At 40.4% G+C, this 21,723-nt stretch overlaps 1 protein-coding gene across 6 annotated transcripts in view; it reads right to left on the bottom strand.

The window, feature by feature from the left end:
* LOC147026386 (epiplakin-like) overlaps positions 1–21,723 on the bottom strand; it is a 201,391-nt gene that overhangs the window by 26,665 nt on the left and 153,003 nt on the right. For all 6 annotated transcript variants that reach the window (XM_085881775.1, XM_085881774.1, XM_085881773.1 and 3 more), the window contains 13 exons: positions 20,477–20,572; positions 19,443–19,568; positions 17,642–17,791; positions 16,004–16,158; positions 10,696–10,822; positions 10,310–10,493; positions 8,542–8,699; positions 7,595–7,773; positions 7,178–7,316; positions 6,196–6,389; positions 5,890–6,061; positions 5,707–5,790; positions 1,990–2,094 (listed from right to left, as the gene is read on the bottom strand). In XM_085881775.1, coding sequence (XP_085737901.1) covers positions 1,990–2,094; positions 5,707–5,790; positions 5,890–6,061; positions 6,196–6,389; positions 7,178–7,316; positions 7,595–7,773; positions 8,542–8,699; positions 10,310–10,493; positions 10,696–10,822; positions 16,004–16,158; positions 17,642–17,791; positions 19,443–19,568; positions 20,477–20,572 — 1,869 coding nt within the window. The remainder of the gene's footprint in view (positions 1–1,989; positions 2,095–5,706; positions 5,791–5,889; positions 6,062–6,195; positions 6,390–7,177; positions 7,317–7,594; positions 7,774–8,541; positions 8,700–10,309; positions 10,494–10,695; positions 10,823–16,003; positions 16,159–17,641; positions 17,792–19,442; positions 19,569–20,476; positions 20,573–21,723) is intronic.

A 21,723-nucleotide genomic window follows, 5' to 3' on the forward strand; every position in this document is an offset into this window, starting at 1 on the left:
ATAATGACAGTGTCCACAAAAGAGTTGCTGTTTAATATAGAACAAGCCTGGAGGCATCCCAAAGTTTAATCGCCCATGAAATAATCATTGCAGATAATCCGCCACATTGCCTGCTCATCTGTGCATGTGTCACATGCATTATAATCTCCTGGCCGATCTGAGAGATTCTTCCAGCAAAAATCAACGATCTAAAATATCAACATTAATTTCACAGACGCTACGAATAAGCAGTCCCTCAGGAGGACAGGCTACGAGGTGAATCAGTAAAAGCCACGCGAAGATCAGATCAGAATCAGTAATGATAACATATTTCGATGATATACTTTAATTAGTCCGTGAGAGTAGATTGTGGAAAATTGCATCATATAATGCATGAAATCGCTCCAAGCTCCTACTTTGAAAACTAGAGCACTCACAAAAGCGATTTGTAGCTTTGATGAACAGGCATTCGATAGTATGAGTGAGGAAAGTGAAGAAAAAAAAACCTATCGTTAATAAATCATTGCGGCCCATTCCAAATCACGGCATGGTTGAGCAGCCCAAAAAACATGGCGGCTTCAGACCCCAGCGAGGTAACTTAGGATACGCCTTATGACCCCAGAGAGTGAGGTGGCCGAGGATGGCACCTGATAAAGGATATAATTAAATAAGGCCATTAATTATTATCTTCAAAAGGGGTGTCTTTTTTCATCCAATTTTCCCAAACCCAAACATCCAATTTTCAGTCATGCACTTCCTTGGAGTTTTTTTTGTATGCATGCAAAGTTTCAGGGTACGAGGTTTCATGGTTTTGGAGTTATGGAGGATACACACTGACACACTGACACACACACACACACACACACACACACACACACACACACACACACGAATTAGCATCAATGATTTTTCTTGCTATGCTGATGTCAACCTTGTATCTATCGGTCTTCTGATTGTCTTCACCAAGGATGTTTTCTGTAACAAACCATAATGATGACGATGATGACTCGGTAGAGGGCATATCTCCACCAGGCTGAATAGTTTAAGTTTTGTATCCCACTGATAGTTCGGATCTGCATCCGGGCCTTAACCAAAATCAAATTGGCTTGTTCTTGTCATCTATCCACTTTTCCACCAAGTTTTGTCTGAATCTGTCCATAATTGTTTGAGATATCATGCTATATATCGTTTTTGGCCCTATCTCTCAAAGGTGACGAATCACTTTAAAATTCTTGTATCTGGATTCGGATCTTCACTAAAATCTAATCAATTCTTCCTTGTCACACACCCAACCTGTCCACCAAATTTCGTCTGAATCTGTCTATAACTTTTGGAGATATCCTGCTCACAGACAGCAAAACAAACAGGACTGAAAACATCACCTCCGTCCCCCTTTAGTGGCTGGGGTAACAAAAATTTAAGTTGACATTGTAGATGAGAGAGCATTTCACAGACGATTATTAAGTAGAGGTTTGTAAAGCTCAGCAATCTCAATCACTCTTGGATGAATGTTTCTCAATTGAGAAATGCTTCTTTTTCTTTTTTCTTTGCAAAAAAAAGTTTAATAAAAATACCAAACACGTGCACTATATCTTGAAGAAAAAAAAAGAATGTTCATGAAAGGATTTTCAAACCAATAAACATGCATCTTAGCCTGAAGACCAAAAAGGGTAGGCATACATTGGCCACTTACTATTTGAACTTTAAATCAAAATCAGAATCGGATGAAAGTACTAAGATTGCAAGGCAACCTTTATACTATTTGACACCTCATAACGTGAAGGGTATCAGGAAGGAAACTGAAACAGGGTACCTCTTGACACAACCCAACAGATCATCAGTGACATCATCTATATTTAATTGGATTGAATAAATCAAGAGAAAGATGACTGAGATAGGAGAAAACACCAGCAATGCTGCACTGAATTTAAGGAATAGTCAATGAAAAAAGAATAGCATGAGAAGAAAAAAGATAGAGGTGGTTCATGATGATGAGTAATGATTATCTACCTCTTGCGTGACTTGGTCAGAGAATGAGTCTTTTGAGGGTTTCTTTAAAGATCCTTCTCTTGCTTCCACAGCCCGTGTGTAAGTATCCACTTTCTGTTCATAATCCTGCACAAAATGACATGGGATTTTAAAAGAAGGGCGAAGATGGTCAACAAACAAATGAAAAATCACTCATAGAGTGACAACTTGGCAAAACAGCACAAAGTAGAATGGCACTCGGGAAAGCGCATACCTCTGCCAGGTGGAACAGTTTACCTTTTGTATCCCACTGATGGGCTGAATCTGAACCAAAATCCAATCCGCTTGTTGTTGTCACCTATTCAACTCATCCACCTTGTTTTGTCATAACTCGTCCACAACTTTTTGAGATATAGTGATATATTTAGTTTTTGGTCCTATCGATCAATTTAAGAAATTGGGTCTGTGTTGACCTTTTGACCTCAAAATTAATTGGTAGCTGAATTCAGTGACCTGACATGAAAATGCTCTTCAAATTTCAAGTCAATCAGATGAAAATTGAGGATATTAGAAAATTTGGCTGATGTTGACCTTTTCACCTATGGTAACCACAAAAATAAGAGAAGGTTGAATTCAGTGGTGTGATATGTATATCCTTTTCAAATTTCAACTAAATCGGATGAAAATTGAAGATTTAAAAAAAATTGGCTCAAATTAGCCTTTTGGACTATTTTGACCTTTTGCCCTATGTTTACCTCAAAATCAATAGGTGTTTGAATTCAGCGACCTGACATGAAAATGCTCTTCAAATTTCAAGTGATTCGGATGTAAATTGAGGATTTTAGAAAATTTGGCCCAAATTGACCTATGTCGACCTTTTGGCCTATGTTTACCTTAAAATTAATAGGTGGCTGAGTTCAGTGACCTCATATGCAAATCGTCTTCAAATTTCAAGTCAATTGGATGAAAATTGAGGATTTTAGAAAATTTGGCCCAACTTGGTCTTTTGGCCAAAGTTGATATCAAAATCAATAGGTTGTTGAATTCAGCAAACTGATATGCAAACAATCTTCAAATTTTAAGTCAATTGGATGAAAATTAACAATTTTTAGATATTTGGCCTTTGTTGACCTTTTGGCTGATGTTTACTTCAAAATTAATAGGTGGTTGAGTTCAGTGACCTCATATGCAAATGGTTTTCACATTTCAAGTGAATTGGATAAAAATTGGCAATTTTAGAAACTTTTAAAATTTGGCCTATTTTGGGTTGACCTTATGGCCTATGTTTACCTTTTGACATAAGATAACTTCAACAATAATAGGTGGTTGAATTCACTTACCTGATATGCAAATCCTGCTCAAATTTCAAGTAAATTGGATGAAATTTGAGGATTATACAAAATTTGACTCAAATTGGCCTATTGGCCTATGTCGGTGGTCGGCAACCCAAATAACAAGAAGAGCCATTTTTTCAAATTTTGTCAGAAACGTGATATCTAAAGAGCGGCAATGCACATAATCCCTACTTCAATAATTGAATAACAGGACAAAGACACAAACATTGATTTTTTTTTAATGCAGTACATGTTTATTGAGTTGGTATCAATGATAGGGGCAAGCCTGGTGTTGGCTTAGTGGTTAGGGTGGTGGCTTGGGATCTTGGGGTCTTTCTGACAGCTGAGCTTGACCCCAGTGAAAATGAACAGTTCGAACAAACCCCAACTTTCAAGAGACTGTGGTGGCATATAAATACCAAAACATGTTTAGCTTCATTGGGAAATATTCTACCAAATTTAGAAAAAAAAGTGGAAAATTGATCAATTTTTTACAATTGAAATGAAATAGCCCAATTTGCTGATGCTGTTAAAAAAAGTAATTTAATCAACAATTAGTTGATTTGTTGAGAAATTTTTTCATGCTTGTGCTTTTCAGAAGGTTTATTTATGTGTTTTTCCATGTACTCTTTAAGAATACTTTTCAAAGTTTTTCTCAATTAAAGTCAACAATTGATTCTGTGACAGTGCAGTATCTGGAGAACTTGTCAACCAACAATTCATATTCGCAGAGTGGTGATCAGATGTGTTTATACCTTCGTAATCTTCGACTGTAAAATTGTCACCACAAATGACGTCTATCCAAAGGGTCCTCTTTATCCGTTTTCTTTGGGGGAAAATTCGCCCGTTTTGTTTGTACAAATCTTATCCACTGCCGGCGAATGTTTGATTCCTTCAGGAATCGGGGGTGGGAGCGATTACCCGTTTTCCATCCATTTTCGCAAAACATGATGACACACGTACGAGGCATGATGTACAAATATCCAAATAACTTTGTTCAACAAGAATTCAAAATAAAAAGGATAATCTAGACAGTTAGCTGTAAGCTCAAAAAAAGCAAAAGAACGGCCCGCTGAACCGGACACTTCTTCAATGAGCGAGTGAGCGTCCGCTTTGTTTTGGAGAACGTGACGTCAACATCCATACATGGCACGCGGCTGTTTTTTTCAACAGCCTCGAGAAATAACAACTTCGGAGTTAAATTTCATTAAATTTCCAAAATAGTTAAGCAACCACAATAGTTTGCATCGAACTATTTAATGCACATATAATCATATTGATAAATTTTCAGAACATGTTTGGTGACCCGCAACCTGCTCTTTAATCTCTGAAAATTTCAGAACGATCGGTTGAGCAGTTTGGGCTGGAGGCGAGCGGACAGACAAACAAACACGCAAAAACACACACACACACACACACACACACACACACACACACACACACACACACACACACACACACACACACACACACACAAACAGAGGTGATCAACATACTTGTCAAATTTATTTATTTATGCTTTTTGTCAAGTAATAAGCTGTTATCAATAAAAGCAATTATTATCCTTAAGGGTTTGAAAATACTATATCTACAAAACATAGAAATGCGAGTTAATTATTTCAGCCTATCATCACCAAAAGTTGTGTTGAACTGGAAGAAAAAATACCCGAGAAAGGTCAATTGTTGTTCAACTCGAACATGTTGTTCTCAACATGTTGAGTGTTCTTATTCAACTACTAATTCAACTTACACCACAAAGTTGACAACATGTTGATAACATGTTAATTCAATTCCCAACAACACGAAGTTGACAACGTGTTAACATCAATACTAAATTGAAACGAAGTTGACAAAATGTTAATTCAACAAACATGTTGAGAACAACAACAGCAACACTAAGTTGAGTGTTGTTGGTATTCATCTAGAAATGTTGTTCTCAACATGTTGTTGTTCAACTAGAAATGTTTTTCAACCAGCACATGTAAGCCCGAGTAACCAGAGTAAGCTCAAATATTTTTTCAGCCCGTCTCATCACCAAGAGTTGTGACAAAAAGACCTGAGTAAACTCAAATGTTGTTCAAATAGCATATGACATCATCCTGGGATAAGTATTGGTGCTAAAACCAAGTATTGGACTCAGGGGTCGAGTTCAGTTACTTATCAAACTCCGCCATTCAAAATGGCAGAAAAGGATTTGTCACATGCCTTCATATTTTGAATATAAGATACATCTTAGTCGTTATCAACAGCAAGGTGGAAAATTAATTTTGGTTTCGGCGATGAAAAGTTCAGAAAATGGTACATCTCGAGTGATTGAAGTTACAGAAATTAAACAACCGACGTTTTGGTACATGTGCTATTTCCTATTTCACCATGACGTCGAAAATCATACTGATTATATGCATATAGCTAGGATAGCACTGACCCGAAGAGCAGTTGTGCACTTGTCAGCGCATTTCTGGCATTCATCCAAACGAGGCTCTGCTTTCTCGAGCTCCTCAACTAATATCTGTGCACAGACCACGTCCACAAAAATATAGCAACGTTTGAATGGTGATGTTCCTCAAAAGCAAAAAAAAAGGCAAAGATATTTAGGAGACCTCCTCACCTTCTGCTGTTCCAATTGCTTAGCAATAGTTGTTACATCTTGTGTTTTTTTCCCCTCTGACTCTTCTGTGACACGACGTGCCTGCCCGGCCTGCTCCAGCAGGCGTATCAACCACAAGTGCAGCTCCCTGTAGGCACTTGTCTTTTGGCCAAGGGCATCAAGCTCTGAGGGCCTGCATTTGAGCAGCACAAATGATTAGAAATAAACTTGCAATCAATCATTCCATTAGCATTTTTGGATTACAGTGCATCAGAAGTTGGGCAGAATACGATGCAATGTGATGACAAAAACAAATGGGATTTTCACCTCCACGATAGCTGGCCTTGAGCATTGTCCAACGTTAGCCGCAACTCCTGACTCCATTTCCGGTATGGCGGAAGATCGGGATCGGATGAGCCGCATAGCTGTGCCAGTTTTTGGTCGTTCTGCTCTGCCTGGACTAAACATTGCTCGAGCGCTTTCAGAGCAGCTTCTGGCTGAGCCATATCCTTTTGAACAGCCTGGAAAAAAATGGAGTAACTATGTTGAAACTTAAATTGGCTTCATTAAAAAGGCTGCAAATAAATAGATTCTCAACATCCAAAATGGTTTCTGAGGAATATGAACTTATAGGGAACTAGCAGATAACCCGGTTCCACCAGGATGTTGTAGGGAATTAGTTCCCAATAGTGTGGAATATTTAGGGACTTTGCCAGGAATGTCCTTTCACAGCATAACGGTAGGGACCCGTGGAAATTCTGTGTAACATAAAATGTGACTTCAAGGCCTCAACCCCTTTCTTCTACAAGTGCTAAACCCACCACACTTTCCAGCCCCAAATATTCAAGCCCCCCTCCAAACAAAGTCCTCAAACCCCCTCTCCCAGCTCTCTGTACCCACTCCGACCCCAACTCTTTGTTCTCTCCTACCCCGTTCTTCTTCAAGTCGTCAACTTTCCCCTCCTACCAAACCCTCCAAGTCCAACTCTCTGTCCTCCACTCCTCCTTTATTCTTGAAGTCCTCAACCCCCACCCCCACCAAGTCCACATATTCACCACTCACTGTCTGTTAAGACTGCTCAGGTTTCTCGGTGAAGTAAATCAACAAAAAGGAAATTATTTGTTGGACGGAATTGACTGAATAATTTGTGGCTGTATTAGTTTTTACTTCTGGTAGGTGTGCGAACCAGCGACTGAGATTAATCATCGCCGGTGAAACTTTGCGCTTTTTTATTGACAAATAAAACAAGAAGCTTTACCTTTGTGATAACCCTCATATATATTTCCTGTTTGGCTGTACTGTACCATACCTGAAGCTTTTGCTTGTGCTTGGAAAGCTCTTCTGGCTGAGCAGGTGGAACCTCCAGTTCAATGAGGCTGTGTTCTAACTCCAAGATCGTCTCATCAGCTTCACGTGTTTTTTGAACCACCCCAGTCATATCTCTGAGCCTGCTCAACAGAAATGTGTTTCGTTATCACCAACCACCATTTGCATGGAACATGGAACCTCTGCACTATCTCATTCATAATTCCAGTCTTTACTTCTTCTGAATTTGATTCAATAAATCCTTTCAAAATATAACTACAGATCCTTGAGCACAGCACATGTTTCTCCATTAACCCATTGCTGACTGTGACATGTTTGCTGCACTTCTCCAAGCCTTTCATTTTATTTACTCTTCCCATGAGCTTAACAGTTAGAAGACAAATCATTGCGCTCTGTTTACCTGTCAAAATAGAGGGTGCAGACTGAGCGAACCTGCTCCTGTTTCTTTTCCACCAACTCCAGTTCAGAGCGCAATGCAGGAGCACTAGCTGGTGGCACGGACAGAGTGAGGAGCTCCGTCGTCTCCTTGCACACATTGTCCACTTTTCTTGCTGTATCCTCTACTCCAGCACAAACCAACTGCAAATGAGACAAACTAACTCTACAGCCATTCACCAAATTTATGATAGACATAAGTGAAAATGAAACGAGGGTAGGTTTTTGAAAATCGAACTATTCCTCGATCTGATCAATTACAAACGAAACATGGCTGCATATACACAGCAATTTCTGGAAAATTCACTGAAGTCAGATTTGATGAGTCATGGATTTTTTTTTCATATAACAACGTAAAATTTAAATAATTGACAAGCATTGGATCGAGAGCAGCCTGTGGCTGCTGGTTGCATCATTGGTTGGGACGCGGCTATGATGCGGCTGATGCATTGTCCCCCTTACCAGTACACTGGTGCTCATTTTGCCGACCTCGGAAGGATGACAGGCTGTGTCAGGATGACACAGAAGGATTTTGACATCCTCGGAAGGATGACAGGCTCCTGGTGTATTTTTGATTCAGCGGCCAACGGGGCTTGAACTCAGAACCCGAGGATCCTAAGCCGCCACCCTAACCACTAAGCCAACTTTAATTCAGCGGCCAATGGAGCTTGAACTCAGGACCCTAAGATCCCAAGCTGCCACCCTAACCACAAAGCCAACACCAGGCTTTATTGGATCGAGTAATTATGATCATCATCACCTTGCGGAATGTCCAATTTTTTTGTGTGGGGTCGGCGACTGATTGAATGTGTACAGTTGACTCCGGTGTTTCATGAATAGTCATCAGCTCACCCCTCAACTCCTCACCAACCCCATCACCCTCCCACTTGCACTAACCAATGTATATTTTACCTGCTGTTCTTTGCTCCTCTTCTTGCAGTTCTCTGCATGATCGCCATCCATCGGGATGCGAGCTTTCCTTGCCACATCCTCTTCTGTAGCTTGGAGTTTCTTTCTGAGCCTCCTTAGCTCTTCCAAACAACATTGACACCTATTTTCATTTTTCTCCTCTGTAAGGCAGGGATGTGAAATTCAAGTCTGTATAATACTTAGTCGGTAAGTGTTTTTTAAATTCGCGTCGTCAAAAATATGACATAGTTTCACATGATACACATAAGCTTGGATTTTAAGAACACCTGTCTGTTACTCGTTGTCTCGAAAGCACCTCAAATTAGTTACGGCAAAGTGTTTACTGTTTTTGTTCAGTACATTTCATTATTTTCAAGTCAGAACCACGCAAAGCACAAAACGATGGTTTGTAGAAAGGGTGGTCATGCTGTTAACCCATTCTGATCCACCTCATCTTGAGGAGAGGTCCCACAAAGCGTTTGAGTACGTTCCTCCAAGCGTTATTTTAATTTTATGTAATGTTTCCCGCAATGTTCTTTAACTGCATTGAGCCTCCAATGAGAAATGAATGACAAAATTGTTCAAAATACAGTAACGAAAGTGGGTAGCAGTGGTGGGGCTGCTGTTTATGGATTGAAGATCTGCGAAAAAAAAATCCACGTGGATTTGCCTAAGCAAACAGCTGTGCATAGTGTAGGTGGACGCTTGTTTTCAATGTATCAACAGGAGAGAGAGAGATAAGTGACAAAATGGTGTTGTGAGTGAAAAGGACTGGAATGTGAGAGGTCTTGCTTTTGAATTCCAGATTGAAATAACTTGTTACGGAGGTTTCAGTTCAGGCTGTGACACCGCCATGAAGCAGAATTGCAAAGGCAGGTTGAATACATTGCATGGCGTTCGATATTTCATTTCACAATGACCTGAGAGTTGGAGTGATGACCTGGTGTTTGACAGGCAGGGTTATTCATCAATGTGTGTGCCATCCCTCGGATGGACGTTAAATAGGCGTGTGTCTTCTGACATAAGTTTGTGGACAGTGAAGATTCCGCAGCGTCCTTTGCGAAGAGTAGGTGAGATATCGTCAGCGCCATGAACAAATTCCAAATTCCTACCCTGACTTCCTGTGTCAGAGTGGCGACCTGTCTGGGATTGTAACTCCAGCAAGAAACGGCTGTGGCAGAACCAGCACTCTGTTTAGAGCATGGTGCATGGATGGATGGATGAACGAATGAATGAATGAAATGCAACACATTTCTCCATTAATCTGCGACAACCTGTATATCCTCGATCAGATTCTGAATTTATCGAGTCTTCAGCTGAACATGATCCAAATGAGGAATCAAAGCAGTGAATTTCAATCAAAGAAAACACCCCCCCCGAGCCTTTAACATCCAGAATCTAAATGCAGATCGGATAGCCAGCTTTACTTCCCCCATAAAGGACAGTGTGCAGCGTCTCCTGCTAATACAAAGTCAAACATGCACAGCTTCCTGTTATTACGACAACAATGACCATGATCTAAGCTAAGCATGGCCCAGTCGAGGATCAAGCCAAGGCTGGCATTTACCAGTAACCTTACTACCAACTGAGCTGTTGTTCCACCCTGATTAATCAAGTCAACGCTATACCAAACATACCACTCTGAAATTCCCATCCATGAAGATTATTTCCATGGAAAGTGATCAATCGTTCAGGCAAGCATTTCACAGAGAGACAAAATGCAGTTACAGTTCAATTAAACTTTCTGCTTATTGCAATCTTTCGATCTTACCAGCCTCCCTGGCTTGGCACAAGGCACGATGATGCTGCAAACAGGCAGACACATCCCCTTCCATCCCCTGGAGGTCTTCATGCCCGAGGGACTGCGATCCGACGCTCTGTTCCTGTAGCCGTTTCCACTCAAGCTCCAACTGCTGCAGCTGCTGTTGGCATTTTTCTGGACCCATCTGTTTCACCTGCCAATCACAACACTTTTATACAACCAATTTCATTTACGAGAACATCAATTGTTCCATAAGATGATTCCTACATGTGTTTTTAGGTACACAAAGTCTCGAGTAATGGCATTGTCAGTGGAACGAGCATTGTTGTGGAAGACAAAGTTGATTGTATCCAACAGGTTGTTGATGGGAGTACTTCCTTTAATTCAATACTTACTGCAGTGAGGTCCCATGTGCAGATGTTCTTAATGAGGAGCAAAAGTCTGTGCCTCGTAATCAGGCAGCGGTACTCTGACTGAAGCTTCAACCACTGTCCTTGCAACCCATGCAGCCTCTCTTGGACTCTGTGAAGGAAAAGGGAAAGTTAGGTGTATAAGTCGATGGAGAGAAAAAAGAAAAACATATGAATGAGAAGGGAGGGGAGGCCCAAATAGTTCACAAGGTTGCAATAAGAGAAAGGGGTTTAGTAAAAGGACTGAAGGATATGAATGAGCTGAAGGAAAATAAAGGAAGGATCGAAAGGATTCTTTTTATTTCATTCATTAGTTACCAAAACCATCAAGGGCCATCGAGACATGATGTACTAGACATGGTGCAAACATACAAAGGGTTTCGAGTTCATCAAAGTTTGTGTTCAGCCAAGTCTAAGTTCACTGGATGGTGTTTAGAACAAAAACTTTTGCGTTCCACCAAACAAAGCTCAAATCAAAAGGTTTTCCCCCATAATCTCGATATTATGCAGCGTAGATGTTCAACCCTCCCCTGTGTTTTTCTGCCAGAGGCTCACTTCTTTTCTGGTGCTGGGTGACTTTGATGGTTGCCCTTTTAATAGAGGAATTTGTCCTTTTCTATGCAGTTTACCAGTCAACATCACACGATTCTTTGATGAGCAATACCTTTTTCTGGCACATTTATATTTAAGCCTAACTCTCTTTACAATATCATATTGACTACAATAACAAAAAGAACAGACACGGTGGCGTAATGGTTAGCATCTGATCCGAGTCTGTGAGGTCGACGGTTCGCACACTGAACCTGGTCAAGTCATACCAAAGACGAAAAATGGTACGAGCTGCTTCCTTGATTGTCGCTCTGTAAAGGATAGAGCACGGACAAACAACCCTATGTTGGAAATCATAGTGCAGGCTTGATAGGCCTAATGGCCTCCTCCTTTGTTGAAATTCCTTGCATAGAGAAACACATATTATTAGCTTATCTGGAATTTAAATTCATCCGAATTCTGGCTTCATCACATCAATTTGTAGCTTCAAAGCTACAAATTGTCATCACACACTGTCCATCTGTCCGCCTCACATTTTGACTTCCTGGCCAAACCGTCAGGCTGATCCGGCTGAAATTTGGCAGCAACTTTCCTCTCCTGACTGGTAACAGGGTTGCAAAGGTCATTCCTGTCACGTGATGTGAAGTAGGTCAAAATGGCTGACTTAGTAAATATCTTCAAAAATCTTCTCCAGATCCACCAGTCAGAATGCTACGAAAGTTGTTACATTAGGCCAGGATGGGGATGTTAAATTGTGGAGGTCATGCCGATCATGTGACTGTAAGTTTGTCAAAATGGCTGACTTCGTCAATTTTGGGGAAAATCACATAAATTAAGCCTGGTGTTGGCTTCGTGGTTGGGTTGGCTGGCTTGGGATCTTAAGGTCCTGACTTTGAACCTCTTTGGCCGCTGACTTAACACCAGGTGGGATTGACCCAGCATGTCATCCTTCCGAGGTCGGCAAAATGAGTACCGGTGTACTGGTATAATGGTTACATCAGTGCTCTCCTATGCCTGCAACCACAGTGTGGTAATCTTCATCCTGATGAAGCAGCACTTGTATGGAAGGAAGGAAAGAAGGAAATTCCTTCAAAAATCTTATTCTCTCGGCCCACCAGTCAGAATGCTACCAAATTTGGGTTGCAACATTAGGCCAGGATAGGGATGTTAATAAAATTGCAGAAGTCATGCTGATCACAGGACTGGAAGTGTGTGAAAATGGCCGACTTAGTCAACTTTTGGGGGAAAAAACCGAGTAAATTCCATCAAAAATCTTCCTCTCCAGACCGAGCAGTCAGAAAGCTACCAAATTTGAATGATAATATTAGGCCAGGGTCCAGATAAGCTACACGTCCAGTGTTCCTATTTTTATTATATTGTTATTACCTCCGCCACCAAAGGTGGATGGAGGTTGTTTTCACCCCTGTTGGTTTGTCTTTGTCTGTCTGTTTGTGAGAAGGATATCACAAAAAGTTACAGACAGGTTCTGATGAAACTTGGTGGACAGGTTGGGTGTTTGACAAGGATGAATTGATTAGATTTTGGTGATGGTCTGGATTCAGATCCGGCCCATCAGGGGGATACAAAACGTAAAATGTGCAGCCTGGTGTAGATATGCGCTCTACCAAGTGCTGTTCCAATTAACTCTTAAACATCAAGTATATGAATGAAATTTAATCTCCAAGATTTTGCAAGCTCACATACCCAGAAGCAATTATTTGGGTAAACAAAGTTCACCACAAACACCATTTGCTAATGGCAGGCTCTAGTGCTCGAGATGAACGATGTTCATTTTGAATGCACACTTTTTGTGAGTTTACATGCATGAAGTCTTCAAAGTTTGCGTTCACCTCATGTTTATTATGTACATATTTTGGTAGAAAGAGAGGTGGGGAAGGAGAAAATAAATAAATAAATAAATAAATAAGGAGGATGAGAGGAAATGAATGCTTGAAGAGATGAGGGGGATAGAGGGATAAAAATGTTATTCTTATTGAATGCGTTATATGTAGATTGCCTGTAAAAAACAAAATGTTAAACATGTTAACCAAAGCACAAGCACCACCAACATGACTGCATAAATCTATCTATACTAATAAATGTCAGTGTGTGTGTGTGTGTGTGTGTGTGTGTGTGTGTGTGTGTGTGTGTGTGTGTGTGTGTATGTGTGTGTGTGTGTGTGTGTGTGTCCTCTATAACTCCAAAACTATAAAACCTCACAGCCTGAAACTGCATGCATACCAAGAAAACTCCAAGCAAGTGCAAGAGTGAAAATTGGGTGTTTGGGTTAATTAAAACACTCCTTTTGAAGATAATTAATGGCTTTATTTATTTATATCCTTTATCACCTCGGCCACCTCGCTCTCGGGGGTCTTAAAGCATTTCCTTGGTAACCTCGCTGGGGTCTGAAGCCACCATGTTTTTTGGCCTGCTCAACCATGCCTTGACTTGGAACAGGCCACAACGATTTCTTAACGATAAAGTTTTTATTTTTCACTTTCCGCACTCATATATTCGAATGCCTGTTCATCATAGCTACGAATCGCTGAGTATATTGCAATGCTTATAAATGCCCAGAGACGTCAGCGTCCATGGCTTTATTTCACTTCTGCACATGCCATAACCTTGAGAATCACAAAATTTAAGCTCCATAATTGAACTTAGTAGCAGTTACGACTCCTAAGAAAAGTGTTCATTTGTCAAATTCGAACATAGTTTGGCCATTCAGACATAGCTATCGCTTGCCTCCCATTTAATTGGAGTGCTTACTTGTGTGCTTAAGCCGCTTGCTAAGCACACTACAATGGACGGCGGGACAGTTCATGTCCTGATCGGGATGTACAGTCGGCAGTTGCTACAATGTAGAGGCACAAATATGGGTATATTTGGATCTGTAATTTAGGGACTCTCCACGGGTGTGTGTGTATGCCTGCATGCCTTCTTAACCTGTGTATGCCTGCATGCCTTCTTCTGCACATGCCATTACCTCGAGAATCACAAAATTTAAGCTCCATAATTGAACTTAGTAGCAGGTACGACTCCTAAGAAAAATGTTCACGCTATCATGTACCCCTCCACGTGTAAAATTGTGTACCCCTCCACGTGTATCGTGTAAAAATGGTACACGCTATCGTGTACCCCTCCTTGATTTCCATCCCTTCCTTCTTGCTCCCCCTCCTTCCTCTCTCCCTCCCCTCAGCATACCCTCCCTCCTCTCTCCCTCATGTCTCCTCCCGCTCCTTACTACCTCCATCCCCCCTTACTATTCTCGTCAGCAAAGCGATGGGTTGTATTTGCGAGTAAATAAGTAAAATGTAAAATATCACTGAGTCAATGAGGGACTTCCACAAAAAATATTTCCAAATTCCAAGCGAAAAGTAATACAGAGTTAGTCTGATGGGAATTATTTTTTAACTTTGGAAAGTCTTTTATTTTGATTTAAAAAATAAAATAAAAATTATTTATTTATTTATTGATATTCTCATCTTCCAACTTTACATGCATAGACATGTTAGTTTATTGTTGCCATAACATACAAACTGCCCTCTTCCTCTTCCTCGTTCCCCATTGCCACCAACTCCTCACTTTACTCTAACCTTCACTTTCAATTGTAAAAGTGACTATTTAAGAAAAGTTCCACCAACACCCGACAACCTCCTCCAACATCCATTCTCTCTCATTTTAAATGCCACATGACGCCCTTCTTGAAAGCAATGCCACACAACCACAGTCGACGGATTTTTAACATCCGTCTAACACATGGAGAAGCACGCCAGCATCGTACTCAGGAGGCAGCAATAATGAGTCATGTGGCAACACTACAGGATGTCGTCACACCGTCACATTTCTGGTCTCAAAAGACTAAAAAAGAACATTTTATTTGTTCCAAAAAAGATGAGTCAGAAATTGGAAACAACATTTTTGGTCTCTTCTATAAAGTTTCTATGTTAGATGTTCTATGCTTTTATGTTGTATGTAAATGTACAAGTATATGGAGTAATTGATTGAATGGAAAGTAAATTGATATCATGTAGCACAGTTATAGATCATACTAGACGGCCCGTGAACCCGTTGGGTTTCCGTTGTGACAGCGGTTGATAAAAAATCATTTCAAAAGAAAAAGATAGCTCCAGCGAACTATACCGCTGAGGTTGTTTGCATTGATCAAATATTCCTGAAGAGTACTTGACTGAATCGGGATTTGATTTTTTAATGATTTTTTTCGTTGCCCGATTTGAACGAAACTTGATATTGCACGTCAATGTGAAAAAAAACGGAGAAAAGAAAGTCGAAGAAATTATTGTGCGTAATCTTCAAGCACAATTTTATTTATTAATGAACACGGAAGTATTGGATCAAAATGGCGGTTTATTTTATGCTTAAAAATAAATCGTTCTTTGTCGATACTAAATGTTTGAGATTTTTTAATAAATAATTTCAACAAAAAAAAAGGATAGCTCCAGCGAACTATACCGCTGAGGTTGTTTTCATTGATCAAATTCTCCCGAAGAGTACTTGACTGAATCGGGAATTGATTTTTTCATAATTTTTTTCGTTGCCCGATTTTAACGAAACTTGATACTGCACACCGCAGGTGAATGGTGAGTAAGGTGGCCCTAAAATTTTTGCACTGTCGTGTACCGTTTTGTCTGTATTTTGGGAACATACATATATACATACATACATATATACAAGATGAGAGTTTTCATAATATATAGATAGATAGACGAGTGAAGGAATTCACCTTCCTGCAGCCTGCCTTGCATCTGGGTTTTGTGGGGGGACCACAAAGCAGACTGTTGGTACCAGTGCTTCCTGTTGACCCTTTCCTGAGATTTTCCATCGCCCATCTCGCGCTGGTGACCTCATTTCATAATCAGCCTCATTTTTAATGGACACCTGAAATTAGACACAAAAAACGTTTTTAACTTTAAAATAATGATTGAAATAAAAGCTCGATTTCTTAATAATTCACCTTCATAGTTTCCTTTTGGGTAATTATATTACAAGTCATTTCACTCAAATTAATGAATATCCCATTAGAAATATTTTCCACCATATTGATTCAGTTGGGTGAATATCTTTGAGGGTCATTGGTATCTCTTGGCAAGAGGTTGAGGTGCAGGGCAAGCTTCTCTCTGTGACTGCTTGCAGGTTGCTGGACTGGAAGTCCTCAAAAGTCCCATGTCTGAACCCCTCTCCATGTCTTCCCCCAATTCCTGCCCCCTACCTCTCAGTGCTTTGCCCCAAGTCAGCCCCACTCAGTCACACACTCTCAGTAATCAATATTTTGTAACCCTTCCCAATTCAAGTCCAACAGCTCACCTAAGTGCCTTCATTTGATTGTCACTGTTTGAAATTCCACAGTTGTTTACTTTTCAAAAGAAGGCCATTGCATGCCGGTGACCATTATCCAATTTCCCATATAAGATGATAAGTATTGTTTATCATTAGAATTTGCATATGAATAATCAAGAAATTTCTCAAGCTCGGTTGATTAAGCTCTGAAAACACTCAATGTGCAGCTTTCACCAGCAGCCTGATGGAGGAGTACTGCTCTCCTGTCTGGGCTGGTGCTCCTGCCTCCCACTTTTCTTGGCTTCATGCTGTGGAAACCAAAGCTTTTAGGATCATTCGTATCCCCGTGATGAAGCTGAGTCTTTGGGTCTCTCACTCTCTCACTACAAGCAGGTCGGTGGTCTTTCTGTCTTCATCTGTCTCCTATTTGGCCTTGTCGTGTGTGTGTGTGTGTGTTGTTACGTCTGGCTTCCTTCTTGGGACTACAGTGGTCATTGGTCTTTATTTTGATTGTGCTCTGCCCCCCCCCCCCCCCCGTTCCTCCAAGTTTCTGCAGTGCTCACACGGTCGACCATCAATCCCCTTATGGTGAAACCACCTAAATCCAGGATCATTGCTCACTTCCACTCATTTGTTTCTCTTTTTCCCGCTTGTGGAACAAACTTTCACATTCTCTTCAATCTCATTCTTCCCTCCTAAGTCTTCAAAACAGCTGCTCACCACCACCTCTTATCTTCACCCATCTAAAACCATGATCTTTTCTACCCCCATTAATCCAGCACAACCCACCTCTTTCAAATTCCCTGTTTTCCTTCCCAAAAGTCCCTGTAATGTTCACCTTGTTTACCCCATGTAACCCACTTCATCCCTCTCCCTTCGACATGTCTCCTAATGTCTCTGTTCCGAACTGTTTTGTGCTTCCTTCTCCTGCCCCTCTTGTCTCCTGCTCCCCTTGTTATATGTTCTGTGTGTTAACTCTTATACGAGCCTCGAGGATCTATATGAAAAAAAAAACTTTTTGAGATCATTCCCGATTATATAAAGATAAATTGGTTGTAATGATCATTATCTACCAAGGTGTTACCTCTTTGCTTGTGTAGTCACACACTGCATGCAGTGCTACACCATCATGCAGCTTATAATCTGTGCTTCGTGGCTTGAGCTGAACAATCTTCGTTGATCTCTTCATCAACTCATCTGCTTTTGCCATCAGTTCTATAACCTGTTTTTCAGGCTACAATACAAACACAAAGAACAGTACGTGTGTCAATCATAAACTATACAAGTTATCAATACCAATGTAAACCACAATGGCGCGCGGTAGAGCACATACCTCCGCCATGCTGAACAGTTTAAGTCTTGTATCCCACTTACAGGTTGGATCTACATCCGGACCTTAACCAAAATCTAATCGGCTTGTTCATGTCACCTACCAAACTCATCCACCAAGTTTTGTCATAATCCATCCACAACTATTTGAGATATCATGCTATATATCATTTTTTGCCCCATCCCTCAATGGAGAAGAATCACAATTTTTTTTTTTAACTCTCGTAACCAATTCTTCACCAAAATAGAATCAATTCCTCCTTATTACACATAGGAATCAATTCCTCCTTATTACACATTCAACCTGTCCACCGAGTTTCATCCAAATCCGTCCATAAGTTTTGGAGATATCCTGCTCACAAACAGACAGACAAACATATGTATAGTGTGAAAACATAACCTCCGTCCACCTTCGGTGGCAGAGGTAATCATAAAAGAAACACACTCCCAATCCTTGTGTGTTTCCTTTATTAACTTCAAAAACTATCTCTCGAGGGATCCATTGGCGATGACATTAATTGACAAAAGGGATGGGGTTGAACCAGTGCCATTTTCTTTTCATATTCTTGATCATAAGATTGGTTCCACATTTGGACTTGTAACTTCTGCAGAAGCCAAAGAAAATGACTTTCTACGCAGTCACCCTCAATCATTCGGTGTTCTAAAAAAAAAAGTCTTCCAACTCCCTCCTATTCTCAAATAGACCCCTCCTCAAAAATATGCACAAATTAACTGATTAAAATGCCGTTTGTTTTGTCATAACTCGTATTCCAATTTCCCTAAAAAGGAACTTCATCACAGGACAAGGCAATTAGGCCCATCTAGTTTGCCCTGCCAACCTATGGTCATCTGTGCTCTTTCTTTTGCAAATGCTGAGCGTTAACCAAGGAAGCAGCACATACCAATTCAAGTCTTCGGTACGACTCAGCCAGGGTTTGAACTGCCGACCACCCAGACTTGAAGTGGACACTCGAACCATTACACCACTGAGTCTGGTGTAAAATTTGTAAAAAATATATTTGTCTTCTTGTGATCTTACCTCAAGAACTACCTCTCTGTCATGATGCCCGATGCACATTCAAGAGATGGTTAATCAATTTTCAGTCGGTTGGAAAGTGGAAAATGCTTTTGGAGGAATGCATGCATGAGGATGGCACTAATTTATGCCCATGTGGAGTTTCAATATGTCCTCAGTGAAGTGAAAAACAGGAAAATGAGAAAGAAATTCAAAATGTAAACAAAATTGTGATTTGTAAAATTACCTCCGCCACCGATGGTGGATGGAGGTCACGTTTACTTCCGCCACCGAAGGTGGACAGAGGTTATGTTTTCACCCCTGTCTGTGAGCGGGATATCTCTAAAAGTAACAGACGGATTTGGATGAAACCTGGTGGACAGGTTGGGTGTGTGACATGGACAAATCGATGAGATTTTGGTGAAGATCTGGATCCGTATCCAGCTTATCAGTGGGATACAAAATGTAAACTGTTTAGCCTGGAGGAGGTATGTGCTCCACTGAGTGCCGTCCTAGTTTCCATAGCAATTCCTTAACTCACAGTGTTGTCGTTCAGCAGCGCTTCCAGGCGTGCTGGTTCCGTGGATTTGTTACACTTGTACTTTTTATTCAAGGAATCGTGAACTTTTTCACTCTGCTTTTCCAGCTCATTGGCGTCGGTGAAGAACTACAATGGGAGCAGAAGCAGTTTCATTACCAAGCATCCATCACAATGTTACAGCTTTGGCAAATTACATTGCTACATAGTCTGTGTGTGGAGGAGGAAGGGAAGTTTGGAATTTTGGGAAAGGAAGGGAAGCAAACTGATACTTGGACACTTTTATAATTATTTTAACAGTTCATGCAAGCCACACTCCCAGAGATATGATGAATTCACTTGAATTCATGAGCTTTGTGCAGAAGGGGTTAGTGTGAGAGTGCAAACAAGAATGTCAGGCACGTGAATCGTCTGATCCAAGAGGCATCGTTATGAACCGGACACATAACTGAGGATGTAATCTCGCTGCAGTGGTAAATTTCCCAATTCAAGTAGAATTTATGTGGAATTTCCCAATTAAATTCAAATGTACATGGTACTGTAATCCATTGTGGTTGGAGTGGTACTTTCCAAAATTAAGCTTGTTTTTTGCACCGACACTATAAGGAAAATACATTTATACACTGACTCAAAGGCAAACAAACAGCACATGCTGAGTGAGATTTGGCTGAAACTGTAAATATGGTGCCAAAGCATGCATGAGGACCTGAGGGGTTTGGACTGTTGTCCAAGTAGAGGAGTGCAAGGGATGGGGATCCTAAATGTGAATGGCGTTGGAAAAATTTGTGATTGTTGGATTTGAAATATGTAGATGGTCCAAAAGTCAAGGAATAGAATATCTCGATAAAGCTGTCATAGATACGTTATTGGGGTATGTGACATTAAAGTGTATTCATGATAAAATTGTCATCTCACCCTGAAAAATACTATCTGTCTGCTCGTCGTAAATGCATGTACTGTATATGTGTGGTACAGGCCTACATTACAAAGCAGAATATTTCCTGCTGTGGGATATCCACTCATATCCTTTTCCGTACAGAGAAGTAAGCTGTGTTTTCTTGTAGGTGAGTCTCTACACAGGAGTTCAGCTGCTTCAACCAGTCCCATTGTTTCCGCAAGGTCTCCAAGGAGAGCTGAGTAAAAAGGGCAAAACACATTCAGCTTTAATAGTGCTGCCATGGGTACGGGAATGTGTAATATACTTAAACACAAATCGGGAAAAACAAACAAACATGCATACATGTAACTACATAAAATGCTAAAACTATTTCTTTATTACATTCAGACTATCAAAACTACCACCTTCAGGGACCTCCAAGCGAACAGTTTAAGGTTGCTACAGAATAGGAAAGTCTTGATGAATCATAGAGGTGTATTGACATTAGTGGTCATAGACATTTAAGCTCTACCCACAAGTGAGAATTAAAAAAAGAACATTGCTTTACTCTTGGCCCAAAGCCCTACTTCATTGGTTATAATATCCATAGGTAGGCTGAAGACACAGCCCATCTTTTATTTAATTTTTTTTTTATTTCATCTTAAAGATCACTTTGGAATGTTAATATAATCAAGGAAAGCAGAATTTTCAGAAGCTATTGAAAAATTATCTTCCAGCCAAAGAAAGCTGCATAAAGCAACCATGAAAAGCTACACAAGATAAGCCCATTGCTGTTTCAAACTCTACCCAAGTTCCTCTATAGCTGCAAAACATTGCTGCCTCATAAAATTATGGGGTTCAATTTGTATTTATAAACCAGGTTAGTATGGTCACACATAAATAATGAGGCAGTAGGTCATCCTGACGAGCCCATAACAAGTGCAAAATCTGGATCAGGGGCTCTCCTTTCATTTATTTGTGGCCATAAAGGCATAAATCTCAATCTCTAAAGACAAGGGTACCATACAGATGCCATCCTAGTGTGGAGGTATTGAGTTGGCATAATTTATGTGAATGACATCAGTGCGGTGTCACATCTACGGTCAGTGTGCTCCTTACGTTGAAGTAAAAATTCCAAAACGAAAATCTCCTAACTCCTGATCATTGTGTGTGACATTTATGCTTGTAAATACATGTCTGTTTGAATATGTGCTTGAAACCATTTCATTTCCTGACTTCTCCTGTCTGTTCCAATGGCAGAATATTGCAACTGAGGATTGATTAGTCAATAAATAATTGGGCTATAGAAATCTGAATGCGGAACTTGGCATTGGATACACTTGGCTAATCAGTTAAAATCTGTAACGTGACTGTCAGCACAATTCCCCATTCATAACGTGAACTTCA

The sequence above is a fragment of the Eptatretus burgeri genome, chromosome 5 (assembly GCF_056783735.1).
Source record: "Eptatretus burgeri isolate ZD-2024b chromosome 5, Ebu_testis_v1, whole genome shotgun sequence".
Taxonomy (NCBI): domain Eukaryota; kingdom Metazoa; phylum Chordata; class Myxini; order Myxiniformes; family Myxinidae; genus Eptatretus; species Eptatretus burgeri.